Here is a 20,943-nt window from a genome sequence, read left to right as displayed (position 1 = left end):
CACTTTGTAATAAAAAAAAAAATGATGTTCTCAAAAAAATTTTTTCTCAGTCTATGCTTTACTCCAAGTTTTCAAAGTTTTACAGAAGAGTTGGAGGAAAACAGTCTCAACAATGCCCATGACCTTTCAGAAAACAACTCCATTGGAACAGTCAGACTTCTGGAATAAGGACCTGACTTGTAGAGTTCTCATGTCACTCCCAAACATGTTTTCCAGGCCCTGTATCCTAAGCTTATCTCAGAAAGTTCCTAAGAGACTTTTTATGTAAGCAAGGCATTTCTGTCACTTTCTATGCAAAGGTATGAAAAAAATTTACACTTCAGTAAGAGTTAATTTCTAGATACTTAAACTTTGGTTTCTAAGTTTTAGTGGACAGAGAATATAAACTTCTGTCTACCTTTGTCAAAGCCCCACTATTATTAAAAAAATATATTTTATTTAAAAACCAAGATAAATTATAACAGTTCCTAAAAAACAAGAAAAGATGTCACTAGTGTATGAAGATGTTTCAGAAGAATCCAAAAGGTAGAAAGCAAAGAGATAGTCAATTAATCCTAGGTGTAAAACAAACATAATAAACAAATTAACAAAAGAAACCAGTCAAGACACCTGCAGAGTAAGTGTACTTCCCTAGTGAGCCCTTAAGAAGCTTTTAACCCAGGAGTTAGCCTATCTTCATTTCCTTAGTTGCAATTAAAGAACACAAATATATGGGGCAATAATCTGGGTAATTCATTAAAGAATTGAAATGACAAATAGCTGGATATGTGACTGTCCTTTGAAAACACACACACACACACGCACGCACATGTTTTATTCTCATGCCAACTGACCCTTAAAGGAAGTGGTTATTTGAGACTGGAAAGCACCACTAATGAAGATGTTTGGGCTTGGAAGAAAAGCTGTGATTGAGCTAACTTGAGGCTTCAAAACTAACACAGAGAAGGTAAAAAAGAAAGGATAACTCTTCCCCAAAGCAAACCTTTTTTTTGATAGTTGCCAGGACTAAACCCCCAATTCCTGTACATTCTCTGAATTGTGCCATTCCTGAAAGCCCCCTTTCTGATGGCATAGTCTACGGGATGGTTGCCTTCCTAGCCTACTTGGTGGCCTCTCCAGTTACATTGCTGTACCAGTTACCCTGGTGTACCTCTCTGATGGGGGCAGGCCCTATGATGCACTCCGTACTAAAGTGTAGCTGCTCCTCCTCCATTCTTCCCCATTCCAGTACTTGTCTGGAGCAGGTGGAACTTCCATGTCCTAAGGGTTTGAATACCTTTGTAGGGAACTGATTTAGTTCCCCCAAGCTTCCATTGTGCTTAGCCTCAACTCACTCCTCTCTACCTGGTATGGCTGCTGCCAACATGTCTCACGTCTGGTTAATTCTGTTATGACAACCCTTTATCCTTCCTCTTCCCCTTATCTCTTTACTCCCTGTTCTCCCAGTTAGTTGATTCTTTCACTAAATTGGTGCCTCCTTCTTAGTTAAAATCATCTGTTTCAGGGATTCCCTGGTAGCCTAGGGGTTAAGTCTTAGTTCTATCACCACTATGGCCTGAGTTTGATCTCTGGCCAAGGAGCTAACACACATGGCGCAGCAGACCTCTCCTGTCTTGCCTGAGGTCCCCCCTTAGCAGTGTATTTCAGTAAATCTGCCTGTTCTGCTACCCACCCTGACTCTGGGGAATCCTCTCACGGCACCCCATCCCCACCCCCTTGCACCTCTGGCTTACATCCTGGTTCCTCTACATAAAAATAAAAAAAATCATCTGTTTCAAATAAACAAAACTGTATGCAAGAAAAATAAAACAGAGATGTAAAATCAGAGTTTTAAATTTCTGAATACATTTCTAAATTACTATATTATGTTGCAAGGGCAATATTTAAAGCCTTCTAAGAGTTAAAAGTTTAATGTAAAGAAAAGAGATTTTCTTTTTTTTTTACTGATTCCATAAAACTATCTTTACCTGAGTTATTGAGAAGAAAAATGGGAGAAAGTGGGAAACATTATTTATAGTATTTCCTGTGTAGCACTTCAAAAGAAATAGAAAGGGATCTTAGTACATGTTGATTTTCTGAAAGTCTGACCTTTTTTTGTAGACCAAAAGAAACATTAGAATATTGAACACTTAAAAAAATAGTAGTGGGAGGCTAATTTCTCTAGCTGAATTGCCAGTTTAAAAATAAATGCATCTGATTTAGAAGACTCTCATTTCACAAAAGGACATTTATGTACCAAAGCCTCTCATTAAATCCCATGATTCAGACTCTGACTTAAAACAATGATAGTTTTAGTGCCTATCCTTCACAAACTCTTCCAAAAAATTGAGAAGGAAGGGACAATACCAAACACGTTCTATGAAGCCAATATTACACTAATACCAAAACCAAATAAGGACAACACAAAAAAGGAAAACTATAGGCCAATCTCCCTAATGAACACTGATGCAAAAATCCTCAATAAAATTTTAGCTATCAAAATCCAACAATGTATCCATAAGATAATTCACCACGACCAAGTTGGATTCATTCCAGGGGCACAAGGATGGTTTAACATCCGAAAATCAATCAACGTTATCCAACACATCAACAAAAAGAAATATAAAAACCATATGATAATATCAATAGATGCTGAGAAAGCTTTCGACAAAGTGCAACACCCATTCATGATAAAAGCCCTTGAAATTCTTGGGATACAAGGAACATACCTCAACATCATAAAGGCCATCTATGACAAGCCAACAGCCAGTATCATTCTCAATGGTGAAAAGCTGAAAGCAATTCCATTAAGATCTGGAACAAGACAAGGATGTCCACTCTCACCACTGCTTTTCAATATAATACTGGAAGTCCTAGCCAGAGCAATAAGACAAGAGAAAGACATCCAAGGAATCCAAATAGGAAAAGAAGTCAAACTATCACTATTTGCAGATGATATGATACTATACATAGAGAACCCCAAAATCTCCACAGAAAAACTAATTCAACTCATCAATCAATTCAGTAAAGTGGCAGGATACAAAATCAACACGCAAAAGTCAGTAGCCTTCCTATACACAAACAATAAATCTGAAGAAGAAGAAATCAAAAAAACCACCCCTTTTATTATCGAAACAAAAAAAATCAAATATTTGGGAATAAATCTAACAAAAGAGGTAAAGGACCTATACAAAGAAAACTATAAAACACTGTTAAAAGAAATAGAAGAAGACACAAAGAAATGGAAAGACATCCCCTGCTCATGGATTGGAAGAATAAACATTATTAAAATGGCCATCCTACCAAAAGCAATATACAGATTCAATGCTATTCCAATCAAAATCTCAATGGCATTCTTCAAAGAAATAGAACAATTATTGATGAAATTCATATGGAATCACCAAAAACCCCGAATAGCCAAAGCTCTACTGAAAAAAAAAGAAGGAAATGGAGGCATCACACTCCCAGACTTCAAACTATACTACAAAGCCATAATCATCAAAACTGCATGGTATTGGAACAAGAACAGATATACAGACCAATGGAATCGAATAGAAAATCCAGAAATAAACCCACAGATTTATGGTCAACTAATCTTTGACAAAGGAGCAAAGACTATGCATTGGAGCAAAGAAAGTTTGTTCAATAAATGGTGCTGGGAAAACTGGGTCGCTACATGCAAAAGAATGAAGCTTGGCCACTACCTCACACCATACACAAAAATCAACTCAAAATGGATTAAAGAACTAGACATAAGACCTGAAACCATAAAATACATAGAAGGAAATATAGGCGAAACACTACGGGATTTGCACATCAAAGACATCTTTACAGACACATCACCCAAAGCAGTGATAGTGAAGACAAAGATAAACAGCTGGGACTACATCAAATTAAAGAGCTTCTGCACAGCAAAAGAGACAATAACAAAAACAAAGAGAAACCCCACCAACTGGGAGAACATTTTTGCACCCAACACTAATGATAAAGAACTGATCACAAAAATCTGCAAAGAGCTGATGAGACTCAGCAACAACAAAGAAAATAATCCAGTCAAAAAATGGGCAGAAGAGCTAAAAAGAAACTTCTCTGAAGAGGAAATGCAAATGGCCAACAGACATATGAAAAAATGTTCAACATCCCTTGTAATCAGGGAAATGCAAATCAAAACTACCATGAGATACCATCTCACACCAGTGAGAATGGCACATATTAAAAAAACTAGCAACAACAAATGTTGGCGAGGGTGCGGAGAAAAAGGAACTCTTCTGCACTGTTGGTGGGAGTGCAAACTGGTCCAACCACTATGGAGAGCTGTGGGGAGATTTCTGGACCTACTAAACATAGAGCTTCCATATGATCCAGCAATTCCACTCCTAGGTATTTACCCAAAGGACACAGAAACATCAATTCCAAAGAGCACCTGCACCCCTATGTTTATAGCAGCACTGTTTACAATAGCTAAGCTTTGGAAACAACCCAAATGCCCAAAAATAGATGACTGGATCAAGAAGATGTGGTACATACATACCATGGAATATTACTCAGCATTCAAAAAAGATAAACACATGCAATTTGCAGCAACATGGATGGCGCTGGAAGGGATCATGCTCAGCGAAATAAGCCAAAAAGAAAAAGAAAATACCGGATGGTCTCACTCATAGCAGGAATCTAGAAAACTTAAATAAGGGACCAGGAAAATGAATATAAGAAAGTGAAAATCAAAATCAACAAAAAACTATGAACCAGAGACACTTTTTGGGGGGTGGGGGGCGGGAGGGGAAGGATTGGGGTCAGAATGGGGCGTTTGCAATTGTATGGGGGAATATAAAAATAAAATTTAATATTAAAAAAAAAAAGAAAACAAGGAGAATATGTGAGCATAAGAAACATAACTATGGAAACACCACGTGGGTGATATTTCATTACAGATAGATTTATCATGACACGGAAAAATCAACATTTTGAAATTAAAGTCATTGGTGATCTAAGAACATGTGTTTCCTTCAAATGTCCCAGTTGCTTCATTTATGTCAGTCAGGAAATCAATTTTTTTGCTCGGATTTTACTACTGTTTAGATGCCTGATTGATATGATAACACCTTAAATATCAATGAACTTATCAGTGCTACAGCAGTGAGAAAAGATTGAATTTATTCCTACATGGAAAGGCAAAATATTACATCAAATCGCAGACCACAGCTTTCAGCAGCTTTCTATCAACTCACAAAATTATCAAAAATAAAAATGATCCCCAAATATTTTTGCTAATGTTATCTCACACTGTCGCTTCACCAGCAGACCAAATTCTGTTAAACGATAGCACTCACTCATGGGCTGTTATAAAAAAAAAAAAAACAATGATAGTTTTACAGTTTCCCTCTCACATCCAGTACCTTTTTCTTCTATTGAGGAGGTCATAAAGCTGTCCACAGTAGATTTCATAGAAGCTGATCCACACAAAGAGGTGCCTTCTTGGCTGGGACACTTCTAGTTGCCTGAAGATATCTCTGGCAGCCAGAGCATACAGTCCTGGGTTCTGATGAGTTCCGATCATGGTGTAGGTCTTTCCAGCACCGGTCTGTCCATATGCAAAGCAAGTGGCATTGCCTCTGGGGGAAGAATCGTTGTATCACTTATTACGAAAAATGTCAATCTCACATAGGTATTTAATGATAAAAGTCAGGTATAAAGATCAAACTTGCCAAAATTCAGCTCTAAACATACTATCATTTAAGGAGAGGAGGGCTTTACATTATAAAAACATAGGAAGAAGGAAAACATTCTCAAAGCAATGTGTGCATTTTTTTTTTTTTTTTAACAGAACTGGCAGTACCATGAGATAGATTATGGTATGGGAAATATGGAAACAAAAGCCCCATGCTAGGGGCTTTGAACCTAGGTGCTTTAGAACCTTCAGAAGATTTTGTCCTAAGCCTGAAAGGTAAGTTTGGTTAAAAAAGTACTAGAGCATTAAATACAATAAATAATAAATAGGATAGTGTGAGTATTCATGAATATTAAGGAAGTTTAGACAGAAGTAAAATCAATGTAAGCAAAATATTTGAAGAAAAAAATATTTGAGGAAGTTTCACAAATGGGCTTTTCTCAGGGACTCAGTTAACATTTTCAAAAATACATTAGTGGACTGATTTCTAAAATCCCTTCTAGTCCTGATAGCCTATGCTTCTAAGTGAGAATTACTTGCCTGCATGTGAGTACATGTATGCACACACCCTGTATGGATGTGAAGAACTGCAGAAAAAGAGGTGGAGAGGAGAGCTGGGAGACCAATTTGCTGGTCAGTCTTTTTAAAGAGTTGTAGGTCAAGATTACCTGTGTATTGTGGGGTCCCACTAAGCAGTGCTAAGTAGAAAGTGAACATAATTTAGGGCCTCCCCGGTGGTAAAGCGGGTTGAGAAGAGCACTGTGAAGCTTTCCCCAGCCTCTGCAGCGCCGGTTCGATTCCTGGCTGGCCAGGGAGAATCCCACATGGCGGAGCAGACCTCTCCTGTCTCGCCCACTGCTCCCCTCAGCAGTGTATTTCAGTCGATCTGCCTGTTCTGTTCCCTGCTCTGTCTTTGGTGAATCCTTCACCCTCCCGCGACTCTGGCCTGTACCCCAACTCTTGTATAAATAAATAAAAATAATCTTAAAAAAAAAAAAGTGAACATAATTTAGGTAATAGCAGCTACTGCAGACTCTCCAACAGGGATCACATAGGTTAATGATAGAAGTAACCACTTCCAGCAATAAAAGTCTGTGTATAGACACAGGAGTAGGGAAAGGCTGGAGGTGGGCAGAGAGATGAATACACAGGAAGGAACTTAAAATCAGAACCAAACAAGAGTAATAACGGCAAAGAAGAACAAAGAAACCAAGGATGTGTGAGAATCAAGAGGGGAGCTAGCCAGATTTAAGCTGCTTGGAGCAAAGTCCAGTCACTTCTTGTCTTTTGAACACTGGCACCCAGTACTATGGGCACTTGAATGTACTGGCAGAGAAACAATTAGGAAAAGGAATATAGGAGGAAATTTGAACATACTTGAGAAATTGAGCAGAATGAAATTAAAGAAATAAAGAATATCTTCTGAATATTTTAGTGATGGACTTAAAGAAAAACAAATATGGGCATGGAAAATCTCTTATTACATACTTTATAGAATGCATGCACTTAACATGCAACTCAATTTTTTGTTGGTAATGCTGTAACATCCAAATTCTAGTTTATTCTAGAAACTTGCACTCTCAAAACATATTTTCTAGATTCAGTGCATAAGAAATTGAACCTGGGGCCTCCCTGGTGGTGCAGGGGTTAAGTCGCAGCCTTATCAAGCTATCACCAGCCACTGCCACATGAGTTGAATTCCTGGCCAGGGAGCTGACCCACATGGAGCAGCAGACCTCTCCTGTCTTACCCACTGCTCCCCTCTCAGCAGTGTGTTTTATTTTATTTTCAGCAGTTTATTTTAATAGATACTTTCCACTTTGTCTCTGGTGAATCCTCTTACCCCTCTGGCCTATACCCCAGTTCTTGTATGCATAAATAAATCTTTAAAAAAAAAATTGAATCTAAAGATCATTTCACATGTTTAGCCTGTTCAAAAAAATTTTTTTAAATTACTTTTACAGAACAATAAGAAGACAACCAAAGAAAATGGGCAAATGAAGGTATCTGACAAATAATACAATGAATAATAAGCACAAGATGCTTACTCTGCTTACAAGAAAAGATGCCTTTATTTAGGCATTAGTGAAATTCAAATAAAAACTACAGTGTGATAAAATTTCATACCCATTAGATGTCTAAAATAATTCTTAAATATTGCTACTGGGAGTAGTAATAAAATGATACATGGAAAACTGACACTTCATATAAATATCCACCTATCATATGACCCAATAATTCCATTTCTAGGTTTTTACCAAGATAAATGAAAACATGTCCATGAAAAGATTTGTATAAGAAGGTTCATATAATTTCACTCATAATAGTATAAAACTGTAAATAAACTCAAATGTCCACTGAAGGAGAATGAATAAACAAATTGTTCTATGTTCATGAGTAAAGACATGTATTAATCTAGAAGAACATGCTAAGTAAAAAGAACTCAGGCATAAAATATATATTGAAATGATTCTATTTCTATGACAATGGAGAATAGGCAAAACCAATCTCTAGTGACAAAAAGCAGGTCAGTGGTTATGTGAGACCTGAGGGTGGAGTTTAGGGACTATATAAAAAGGGAGTGCTGGGCCTCCCCGGTGGCACAGCGGTTGAGCGCTGGGTTGCGAAGCTGCCCGCGGCCTCTGCAGTGCCGGTTCGATCCCGGGCTGCTCCCCGGCCACCAGAGGAGGGTCCCACATGGCGCGCAGACCTCTCCTGCCACCCGCTGCTCCCCTCAGCAGTGTACTTCGGTCCTTCTGCCTGTTCTGCTCCCCGCTCTGGTGAATTCTCTCACCCTCCCGTGCTTCTGACTGTACCCAGTGCATGTATAAACAAAAACAAATAAATAAATAACATGCCTCTATAAAAAAAAAATTAATCAAAATAAATAAATAAATAAATAAATAAATAAAATAAAAAGGGAGTGCAGAGAACTTTCTGGGATTATGGAAATGTTCTCTATCTTGTTCCAGATATTTGTTAGGGCATATGCAACTATCAGAACCCATTAAAACTGAATATTTTTTAAGATGTGTGTACCTGAGTGAATTTAAGTTACACCTCAATTTTTTAAAAGTAAAAAGACATTATTCTAAAAATGTAAGAGTCAAAATACTCTGAAATTAGGGACTCTTATAGTCTGTTTGGAACTTTTTCCCCCTTCAGCCTATATTTTAAACACACAGCAGAAGTCCTGGTGTCTTTTCTGCTGCATTCATGTGTACTAAATGTGGGTAAGTTTTTGAAAATTTAAAAAACACATCTGTGGAAAATGGATGGTAGTCACTGATATTCCTCACTCCAGAGAAAAAATTAACTGCAGTCAGAATACATAATTCCTATTGTCCAAAGTTCAAACTAACTACAATCACTTAAACATTTTTATTCTGAGGACTCTGATGAAATTATGTTGTTGATAGCTTATATTTTCCCACTAAGCACAGGAAATCAAAATCATCAGTGTAAAAGGAAATTCTGCTGAAAATTTCTGAATATTTAGAAAATCCTGTTTAAGTAGCGACATGGCACAAATTTAAATTTGTTAGTTCAAAACCCAAATTTATGTTTTCTTCAAAAAAAATTGAAAACCTTAAGTGATATTTAGAAACAAATATGATTTATGGAAAATGATAATAAAGAAGGAAGAGAAACAAACAATTACTCTCGTACCCATTGAAAATATGCTGAATGAGTGGGTGAGTAGTCTTCATGTATACATCCCGATTGGTGCACGCCTCACCAAAGACTTCATCAAAATAAAAAACATGCTGAAAAAGAAATTTGATTTTTATAGAGAGACATTTTCTTCATTACTGCTCTAGTTAACACACGATAAGGTACAAATATATTTTAAACAAATAATAATTGATCATGACAAACTTAAAGATAAATAAGCAAATATTGTCCAATGACAGGACTTTCTTTTACAGATCTCTATAGATATGTTTCTTCTTTTAACTTAGTTTTTTGGTTTTTGATATGCTAGTATATAAAAAGTAAGCATGTAATTTTTGTACTCTTTTAAGTAAACTAAATTGATGACTACAAGAGTGAGTCAATCCTCCTTAGGGCCAGAAGAGAAACTGAATTCTATGAGAATTATCCTCATAACCCAGCTAGGGCCACCGCATTTGAAATTTTGAGGAAACTAGAGAGGAAAAACCTCCATTCTGTAACTTAACTTTGAATTCCTCAAACATTTATTGTTCAGCTGGTGACATGTATATTGCATTAGGTACTTCAAGGGGCCCAAAGATATGGCTATTATTCTGCCATTATCCCACCCACCACCTAAAAATGTCAACCCAGATGCATACAAATAAGGGAGAATAAACTTTAAACTTCAGCAATAAAATACATGTAGAATTCAAAGGAAAAATGTATTTCCTCTGATTTGGAAAGACATTATAAAAAGACTGTACTGAGAATGTGCCAAGGGGGAAGAGCAAGAATTGGAAAGGTGGCAATGGAGGTATTCCAGGTACAGGGAAACCCTGAGCAAAAGAAACAGTAAAGATTTAACACAGTTTCAAACATAGGGTCTTGGTAGGTAGAAGAGTGAAACAGAAGGCTACAATAATGAGTAAGGACCATGTTGTATGGGTCTTGGGACACCAGCCTTAAGTGAGGGTGTAGAATTCTCTAATTTAGGAAAGAGTGCAAGAAGTAGAATGATCTGAGCGATTTTACTGGAAAATAAATCTTGGTTTCATACTGTGAATAGACTTGTACAGGGACACTAGTAATTTAGTGGTGAAGTAAGAAATCTCTAAAACAGATGATGACAATGGAAACACGGATGCCTGAAAAGTTTGGTAACTAATAGATGTGAGGAGCCGGGGAGAGAAGAGTCCAAGATGACTCCCAAATGAAAAACCATGGTAATCTGGAAAAGAAAGATAGGAGAGGCGCTGTGTTTGGCAGCACAAATATATCTGGATTATATATCTGAAAGTTTCGATCCTGATTACTGCATAATAAAGACAGTTCATACACAATGAATGAGAGATGAGGCCCTACCTTCTGTTACCTTTGGGGTCTCCTTTAAATATCTACTTAAGGAAAAACTACATGGACAAATCCAGAAAAGAAGACTTGAGCCAATTTACTGTGGGTCATTTTATCCCAGGTTCAATTCTGCTTTGTGTACCACCACATCATCATCTCACACCGGAATGGAAATTTGTTAGTTCAAAGAAATTGGGCTACAGTGTCATATTTATCAGTTAGAATAAGTCTCTAAAAAGCTAGGAGGTGAGAAAATAACAAATATGTGCAGCATGATGAACTTTTAGTGCTTTGAAAAATGTGATTTGACTTTAAGAACAGGAAGATGCTAACTGCTGAAGCTGGTTGATAAGTACATGGAGGTTTCAAGTTTGATTAAACTTGAAAACGGCAATATAAAATATATCTGTAAAATCTGGCTTTAATAAACATGATTTATATCTAACTTTGATCTCTAAGCAAGGAGACAAATTCATTCCTTGCTCAAATATCACTTTGTTATTTCACACAGGGTTTTTATAGTTATGTATGAGATAAAAGGCAATATATTTGGCATTTCTCAGGAAAATTAAAAAAAAAAAGTACCAAAGTATATGTAGCAATACTTTTTTGTCTTTTATTTCATTGAATATATGGTAATTCTTTCTTTCTATAGGTGCTAATGAATAATTTTAGTTCTTAAGCAAGCACCTTAGCACTAACTGATTAAAAAGAATCAGTTTCTTTCCTTCCAGTAGCATTTAGATACTGATTTTTCCAGTACTTTGTCAAGGATCTTTCATGAAAGATATGTAAACATGCAAGACTACTTTTATTATAAACATGCATATAATTCATAAAATCCTTTGTATCACACACTTTCATTTGATCACACACAACAATGTGATCAATTTGATCATACACAAGGTTGTTACCACTTGAGTTAAATTTGAAATAATCAGAGTTCCACAGTTTATTTTTTAAATAATTTTTCTCAGATTATAAAAGCAATAGCTATTTATAGGATGTCTCTAAAAGATACATGGGCTTCCCTAGTGGCACAGGAGTTAAAGTCTCAGTGGTATCACGCTATCACCAGCCACTGTGGCATGAGTTCAATCCCCGACCAGAGAGCTGACCCACATGGCACAGCAGACCTCTCCTGTCTCTCCTGCTGCTCCCCTCAGCAGTGTATTTCAGTCAATCTGCCTGTTCTGTTTCCCACTCTGTCTCTGGTGAAACCTCTCACCCCATTCCCACACCTCTAGTCTACACCCCAGTTCTTGTATATATAATCTTAAAAAAACAAAATAAAACCAGATACAGTCAGAAGAGGTGACAATGGCTGCCTTCAAGGAGGACACGGATCAGAGGGACACTTCACTGCATATCATTTTTTATTTGCATTGCATTTTTCATTTGTATACCCTTCGACTTTGAAATAGGTAAGTTTATTCTATTGAAAAGTTTTTACTTTTTTATACAAAGTCACACAGCTGGTGCAGAAAAACTTTAAAACATGGAAAACAATAGAGAATAAAATTACCCAGAGATAGTCATTAATGACTTTTTGACAAATCTTACTACCATCTTTTTCTATATATATATAGATTTTTTATTTAAGAAATTGGCATGAAACTATAGTCTTATTTCTTTGCCTTATTATGTTGCTATCTTAAAATTTAATGGTAAGTAGGATAGTACACTGTCTACATGACCAAATAGCATAATTAACAAAAGAAAACTTGGGGCCTCCCCAGTGGCGCAGCGGTTGAGCGCTGGGCTGCGAGGCTGCAGGCGGCCTGTGCGGCGCCGGTTCGATCCCTGGCTGCTCCCCGGCCACTGGAGGAGGGTCCCACATGGCACGCAGACCTCTCCTGCTGCCCGCTGCTCCCCTCAGCAGTGTACTTCGGTCCTTCTGCCTGCTCTGCTCCCTGCTCTGGCTCTGGTGAATTCTCTCACCCTCCCGCGCTTCTGACTGTACCCAGTGCTTGTATAAATAAATAATAAATAAATAAATAAATCTTTAAAAAAAAAAAAAAAAAAGAAAACTTGACAGAACAGGATATTTAATTAAATGGACACATAAACCTATTGCACTAATTCCTGAATAAGCTGAAAAATAAAACCCAAAGAATCTAGGATCAATATTTATGTTATGTTTGCCACGAACCTTCCCTTTCTTCCTGTTCAAGAGGAAGGAAAAGGAAGAAAAAGCCCTTACAACACTTTTATATTATAGAGTTGGTAGGTATGGACTTTGACCTATGAGAACGAAGGTCCAAAGTTCAACAGCAGGGAAAGTGCTATGGAAACTAAGGGTATTCAATAAGTATTGACCAATGGTAATGACAAAGAAGTAAGGTTATTGTGTTCTGGGATAATGGAAAAACACAAAAGATAAGATGATGCCTCTGAGGGAATTACAGTGACAGAATCATCATTAAGAAAGTCTTGGGTAGATGGTGATTGGATAGGGCTATTACCATGGCTATAAGTAGCTCTGGAACCAGACAGCATTGCAACTAATTGGTCATTTAGATCATTCTCAAAATAAATACCTTCCACCTAGACTTAATAGATTGTGCATTGATCAGCAATCAATAAAGCTGTTAAAGTAACTGTGTTGATTGTATAGTGGCCTAGTAATTTAGTGCCCATGGAAAGACTTAGTGGATTACTTTGCATGTCACTGTGAAATCCAACTTTGGTAACCAAAGAAAAAGAAGAACAATGCAAGTATAAAAAAGGGAGAAAATGTTAACAATTGACTTCAATGTAAAAAGGATTTATACCACTGGAAAAAAAAAAAAAAAAAAGGATTTATACCAATGAGTAAGATCTCAGCTGACTAAAACTGCTACCACACCAGATTACTCACCACTTTTCCCCTCTCTGTACCAATCACTGGGGCTTGAGGTAACAGAGCAAGAGAGAAAATAGAAGGGATATAACATGAAAATTTAAGAAGGCAGACTCAGAGTAAGAGAAATTGTTGAGTTCCCAAATTTTAATATCTACTGGATTATCCCCTATTTAGTTTATTCACAATTGCTTCACATTTTAGGAGTACCTAGATGATGACATCTTCCATCTATAGACTTTGCTATTTCCGTATCAGACTGAAGAGTTATTACAAGGGTACCTAACACCTTGGAAAGGTTCCTTTCTATACCAAAACCCTTTCCAGTCTTCATGATTATTTGGGTAGAGAGCAAACATTTGTTATGTGTCTGAGCTATTAGTGTTTTATTTAAACCACTGTATTTTAGATATGAAATCATCTCCCTGGATTAAATTTACCCACTGCAATCTACCTTATACAGAGTAGCCTGCTCAAAGTCTAATTTCCACTAAATTATGTTTAAGCCCAAAGGCGGCTGTGGATCAAAAATAAGCTGGCTGGCAACCCTTGTTGCTCAAAAACATATCCTCCATCATTAAACTCCAGATTCACAGCAGGCTGAGAAGTTCATACAGTGAGAATGAAAACTTACTTTGTAACCATCTCATAGCCACTACGGGTCATATGCTCAGTGTGACTGGTCCTATCTAGCATTACCTATTTAAATTCTTTTTATTCTGCTATTCCCCATTTTTTCCTGAATATATATAGTTAAATCCATAAAAAGCACGTTAAATATGATGCAATTCTATTGTACAAGAGTAGAAGAATTGTTTTTGCATGCCCCTGTTGCACTATATTTTTTAAAAATGAAGGCCCAGGGTACCAATAATTTACTGATGCCAAGATCAAAACCAGAAACTGGAATTTAGAATTTGTATGAATGCAAGCAGCAAAAAAGCAAAAAATTGACACAGTATTAATTGGAAAAAAAGGGGGAACAGCATACCTGAAGAATATATTGTGTAAGATCAACTGCTTCTTTCTTCTCATGAACAAGGAGGGTTTCTTTATCTTCTACAGTAATAATATTAATTTCTCCACGACGTACCTCCCTTATGCCCAGAGGTCGTTTTCGAACACAAACTCTGATTTTCTCCATCTCAGTCCATGGATTCTCTTTCTCTGAGGTGTTCTGTCTGATAAATGAATATAAGTGGACTTTAATTCTTATTTATAGGATAAGGCTACTCAAGAAATCAAAGTATCAGTACATATTGTTATAATATTAGGGGTGTGTGTGTGTATACACATATATACATATATATGCAAAGTTACATGTTAAAAGTATTGATGCTTAAAAGTTCTATAGGTGGGCCTCCCTGGTGGCGCAAGGGGTTAAGCAAAGCACTGTGAAGCCAGTTCGATTTCCGGCCTGCCAGGGAGCGGACCTCTCTTGTCTTGCCTGCTGTCCCCTCAGCAGTGTATCTTCAGTCAGTCTGCCTGTTCTGTTCCCCGCCCTGACTCTGGTGAATCTTCTCCCCCCCCACCCCTCTGGCCTATACCCCAGTTCTTGTATGCATAAATAAATAAATCTTTAAAAAAAAAGTTCTATACGCAAAATGTTCCTGAGTACTTCTCTCTCCATCCCTATTCCACCCTCCTGTCCTGTCAAAAAACAAAAACAAAACCCAAAACCAAACAAAACATCTTAAGAGTTGCTTTAGCTCCAAGGCTTATGCGTTTGGCTTCCAGATATGGTCTTCCGAAAGGTTTCTAATAATGGATGCTCTTTCTTTACTGTTTTTGTCCCCAAAACTTAGGGTGCTTAATCCTCAAAATTTAACACACTGCTAACACAATGCCACCACCCCACCAAGGCCTTTACAAGGCTCAAATGCAGGTCTCTTGCAACAAATTATTCTTGTACATTTACTATTTTCATGACCAGTCAATCTAATTTCTTCCCCTCCCTCTCTTGATTTATTAAACAATTGAATTCAGTGGTAGGTTTCAATATACTTTCCCTTTAGATTTATTCTGCCCCTTCCACTGTCTTGTTCTCTTACTCTTTTCTGCATTTCTTGAATACATGTTTGTTAGAAGACCATTATTTCTTCTTTCCAGGACAATTTTATGACTAAATTATGCCTAAGCCCAGAGGTGGCTGAGGATCAAAAATAAGCTGGCTGGCAACCCTTGTTGCTCAAAAACATATCCTCCATCATTAAACTCCAGATTCAGCAATCTGGAGTGGTGCTGTGTACCACTAATTTACCCTTTTATTCAGATGCATTTCTTTGACTTCTTTGACTCTGACCCAACTTATTAACCTTAACATCCATACTATTTGAGGCAATATCCCTCGGTTAGGGGAACAAAATTCTTTCGGTTTACTACAACTAACAGGGAGTGGGGTGCAGTGATGCTGTGTGTGGGTGGGGATATGTGTAAGGGGGTGTCTCTCTCTCTCTGGTCCGTACACTAAGAATGTCTTAGCGAGACAAATTATTCCCTTCCTTTACACTTTAGAATTTGATTGATAGTCCTTAAAAAACCTTTTAGAATAGATTTTACACAGGATATTTCACTATGTAATTGTTTCATATCGATTTCAATTTTCTGATCCCGTCAACTGGCTGGAAAATTATTTTGCCAGGGTCTAAATTAGTAGCAACTTAAAATTCTAACATAATGCATAAAACACTACTCAGGGCTTTCATGCATGTCTTTTTTTTTTTAGCCAATATATAGTGGACTTTTTTGAGCTAAGTGTGGCAAAATCCTGGCAATCATTAAAACTAGATGATAGGTATATGGGGGCTCACTCTTCTATTCTCTCTTCTTTTGCATATATTCAATGTTTTTACAAGAAAAAATAAAAATTTGATGCATTATTTTAATAAGGGCCTTGTATCAAAATCTCTAGCTGTTGGCAAATATTAATAACCTAAACAATAATTAATAGCCTAATAATCAATTATCAATTATCAACAACCTAATAAGCTAATCAAAGGGGATAAACAATGTCCTTTTCAAATTGTCCAGGGACTGAAAGATGAGTCAGATGGACAAAAGGATTATAGTTTTCAAGTTCAAGGAGCAAAACAGACAAATGTTCTTCTAAAAGTCTCTGGTTTTAATACCTCATCTTCCGTAAGGAAATAATCTAGATCTGATATGCAAAGAATTAAGAAAGCTGGAGTTAGGGCTATTCCAGATCTTAAATAAGTCAGAGCAACAAGTTCTCTAAATGTCTCAGACTTTTAAAAATTAAAATTCTGAGGCCAGAATTTGGAGCTTTTGTAATATATGAAAAGTAAAAACATAATTTGAGGCATTCTAAGAGAATGGATGGGATCACTCTCTAACAGTAAACCTTAAGCTCGGTGGGGCTGTTTCTCAGGGTCCTGAAACCCTAACTGTTCAGACAATATCAAGAATTATTGGAGAAAATGTACTTTCTTTTTTTTTTTTTTTTTTTTCAAGATTTATTTATTTATACAAGCACTGGGTACAGTCAGAAGTGTGGGAGGGTGAGAGAATTCACCAGAGCCAGAGTGGGAAGCAGAACAGGCAGAAGGACCGAAGTACACTGCTGAGGGGAGCAGCGGGTGGCAGGAGAGGTCTGCGCGCCATGTGGGACCCTCCTCCGTTGGCCGGGGAGCAGCTGGGGATCGAACCGGCGCTGCAGAGGCTGCGGGCAGCTTCGCAACCCAGCGCTCAACCGTTGCGCCACCGGGGAGGCCCAGAAAATGTACTTTCTTACTTCAATTTTCCTAATAAATAATGAGAAGAGTGAGATAATAATGACATAGGAGGAAAGAAAGTTCAGTTGAATAGCTATTGCTCTGGATAGGTCATGTATAAACCTCTAAATGAGCATTTATCTTACCATATAGTTATTTGTCTTCCCACTCACCCTGCTCCCTGAGGCCAGCAATTTATTTTGAGCTTTTGGAATATATAAAAAATAAAAATATAATGTGAGGCAGGTATTCTAATAATCTGCATAACTACCATTGGGTCTGGAGGGGTGGTACTTAATATTAGAAAATACATGAAATGGCAACATTTAAGCTAAAATATTCATTCTATACAAATAAATAATACAAAATAGGGCCTCCCTGGTGGTGCAGCAGTTGAGCGCTGGGTTGCGAAGCTGCCTGCAGCCTCTGCAGCGCCGGTTCGATCCCCGGCTGCTCCCCGGCCACTGGAGGAGGGTCCCACATGGCGCGCAGACCTCTCCTGGCGCCCGCTGCTCCCCTCAGCAGTGTACTTCGGTCCTTCTGCCTGCTCTGCTCCCTGCTCTGGCTCTGGTGAATTCTCTCACCCTCCCGCACTTCTGACTGTACCTAGTGCTTGTATAAATAAATAAATCTTAAAAAAAAAAAATACAAAGTAGTATCTTTATTCTGTCTATAAATAATTCCAATCCTGATTTTTATGTGTTTTTTAATAAAAGATTACAGTACTCAAGAAAATATTTGTTCGCCTACTGTTGAACTAACCAACAGGTCAGAAACAATCCTGGCTTTATTGTTCTATAGTCCCTTATAATTAAAAGTACCTATCAATTATATCACAATAAAACTGGGAGAAGAAACAGCAGTACTATATACTCTGTGCTCTGCTAAACCAAACCAAAAAGTTCTGTTACATTATAAAATTCAGTTATATATTTTAAGTAACTAAAGGATCTTTTACTTTTAAAACTGTGTCTTCTATATTTTTTTAATAAAAGAACTGGTTATTTGTAAGATCCGCTGAAACTTTAGTCAATATAAGACCAGATATAAATACCTTGTTTTAAGGTATGAATAGTAGCCTTAAAACAAAACAAAACAAACATGGCCGAAGAAGGTATTGTTTCTCTATAACTCACATTTAAACTCTAGTATAACAAAACCAGCAACACATGTTCTTTTAAAAGAACGTGTTATTTTACCTCGTAGGGGACCGTATTGCAAATTCTAATTTGAAGCACTGGGCAAAACTTATTGTCAGCCTGACTCTCAAATTCTAAATGCCACCAAAAATACCTTACTTTTTGTAATCATCACAATCATCTACTCTTCCTGGGCTGGGATTGCAGAAAGGATCAAAATCAGGATCATATTTAAATTGTGTGCAGGTAAACTGCTCCAATGAGCTACTTGATTCAACTACATGCCCTGTTTTTAATTAAATTTTATGTCTCTTGGTTTAAGTGAAGTGGATTGTGTAATTTTTTTTCCATTGCAGAAGGCTAGTTGACTATTTCACTTTCACAAATGCATTAGGTATATTGTGTTACACCATAATAAATAATAGAAATAGGTCGACTGTAAGAATAATAGCAAATCCTGCCAAGCAACAGCTGCTTGATGTACATGAACAATATCATCTTTCTTCCACCTGCAAAGTCCCAATTTCTCATTCTTTTTCCCCTATTAAGTATATCTATTATCAAAGCAGAAAGAGCTCACTATCATTTTCTGTAAATAAGGAATAATTACTCTCCTTTGGTCACAGAAAGGCCTGCCCTGAGGTTACTCTATCTCAAAAAAAAAAAAAAAAAAAGTAAAAATAAATTATTACCTGATATAAGAATGAGGAATTCCATAGTTATACCCTGAAACATGAGAAACTCTTTGGATGATGGGAATATCACAATCCTCCAGTACTGGAGAAAAGTGACTTGATGGAAAGAGTGAAGTGCTAGTTTCCGTTTGCACATAGGAATCTGCAGGTGTGACATCCAGAATTCTTGTTTTTGTATGGTACTGGGAATCATCTGGTAGCATGTGCTCCAGGACTTTGAGGTAACTAGATTTTTGTTCATTTAGATCTGATAAACTGCACATTTCAGACCCACTGTTGCTGGTGGTTCTGCCTTTGCTGTCAGCAGGAGAATCAAAGTGCAGTTGCCTGCGAGGTCCAGATCTGGATTCCTTAGGCTTGATGTACAGGCTATTTGTCCGAAGAGGATGCTCTGGGCTGCTGACTGCTTTTTCTTCTTCCTGCATAATCTTAATGATTTTGATAAGTTGGAAGAGACGTTTACGGTCATTCATATCATGAACTCCCAACTTGGAGTAGTCCTTCATTGTAACCTTGGCTAATTCATCTATTTTTTGAAGGCCAACAGCAGTAAAATGAGGATAATACTGTGCAAGTTCAGCTTCACAAAGACATTCATACAACCAGGATGCCATTTTTGTGAATTGATTTCTATACACTCTGAAGAAAAAAAACAACAACAAATCATTCACTTGAAATATAACACATATAGTGTAATTCCTTTAAGTAATCAAAATCACAAAACAAACATGGAGAAAAATCCTAGCATACCAAATTTTCAATAAATTTCAATATTTTTCTTCTAAAAAATTAAAACAGCATAGTCCATAAGCAAAGATGCTTATGTTGCAATTTGTACATCTGCTTAATAAAAAGAGATCTTCAATTATACACACACACACACACACACACACACACACTCTTATATATACACACATACATAGGTACACATGCACATAATGGAAATCACTTACTTATTTCTAGGGAGTTCAACCTTGCAATGTCTATTTAACACATGCCATAAACTACTGAAACCTGTCCCCAACCACTGATTGTAGGAGGTCTAAATTTAGATGGTCAAGTTAATGTGAAGGCATGTTGCACAACTGTTTCCCATGATTAATGAACAAAGGCTAAGAACCTGTTCAGAAAGGAAAGCAGAATTAGACAACAAACCACAGAGAATTATAAGCTAGTATAACTCAGAGGCTATCACATTTGTATCTGCTGAATACTGGTAAAAGTTGTTGAAAAGGTAAAAGTCATAATCTGTTGATTCAGGGTTTCAGATCCTTCAAAAAGGTAGCAAATGTCTTTATAGAATATGAATAAAATAATTCTATAGAGAAATTAAATAGAATTATTTTATTCTATAGGAATTAATATTGTAGTCAAGATTTTAAATGGTTACACATTAAAGTGCTTAAAGGTTTTTTTTTTTTTAAAGATGTATTTGTTTATGCATATAAGAACTAAGGAACAAGCCAGAGGTAGGGGGGGTGTGTGTGTGTGAGAAGATTCACCTGAGACAGAGTAGGGAACAGAACAGGCAGAATGACTGAAATACACTGCTGAGGGGAGCAGCAGGAGAGACAGGAGAGGTCTGCTCTGCCATGTGGGTCACCTCCCTGGTCGGGGATCAAACTCATGCTGCAGTGGCTGTGAATAGCGTCATAGTGCTGAGACTTAACCCAGTGAGCAACCAGGGATGCCCGAAATACTTCAAGTTTTTAATACCAAAATGTTTTATTAAATACTAACAAATCATGTGGCAATGACACATAAATAATCCTGGTCTATTATAAGTCAGAAACCTGAGGAGTTCTCCATGCCACTGCTAATAAACTGAAAGTTCACAAAAATATTCAAAAGGAAATAAACTACATTTTCTTTTTAAAAATTG

The 20,943-nt window shown here is 37.0% G+C and overlaps 1 protein-coding gene across 1 annotated transcript in view; it reads right to left on the bottom strand.

Moving 5' to 3' along the window:
- Positions 1-19,675, bottom strand: part of KIF24 (kinesin family member 24) — a gene marked incomplete at both ends in the record, with an annotated part of 46,465 nt that extends 26,790 nt beyond the window's left edge. The window contains 4 exons of the mRNA XM_084237164.1: positions 5,376-5,591; positions 9,317-9,414; positions 14,488-14,677; positions 19,059-19,675. Of these exons, the coding sequence (XP_084093290.1) occupies positions 5,376-5,591; positions 9,317-9,414; positions 14,488-14,677; positions 19,059-19,675 (1,121 nt within the window). The remainder of the gene's footprint in view (positions 1-5,375; positions 5,592-9,316; positions 9,415-14,487; positions 14,678-19,058) is intronic.
- Between the last annotated feature and the right edge of the window lie 1,268 nt (positions 19,676-20,943).

This window comes from Talpa europaea (genome assembly GCF_964194135.1).
Source record: "Talpa europaea genome assembly, chromosome: 7".
NCBI classification, from domain to species: Eukaryota; Metazoa; Chordata; class Mammalia; order Eulipotyphla; family Talpidae; genus Talpa; species Talpa europaea.
The sequence above is the reverse complement of the archived record's forward strand: the minus strand, read 5'-3'. Positions and strand labels throughout refer to the sequence as shown.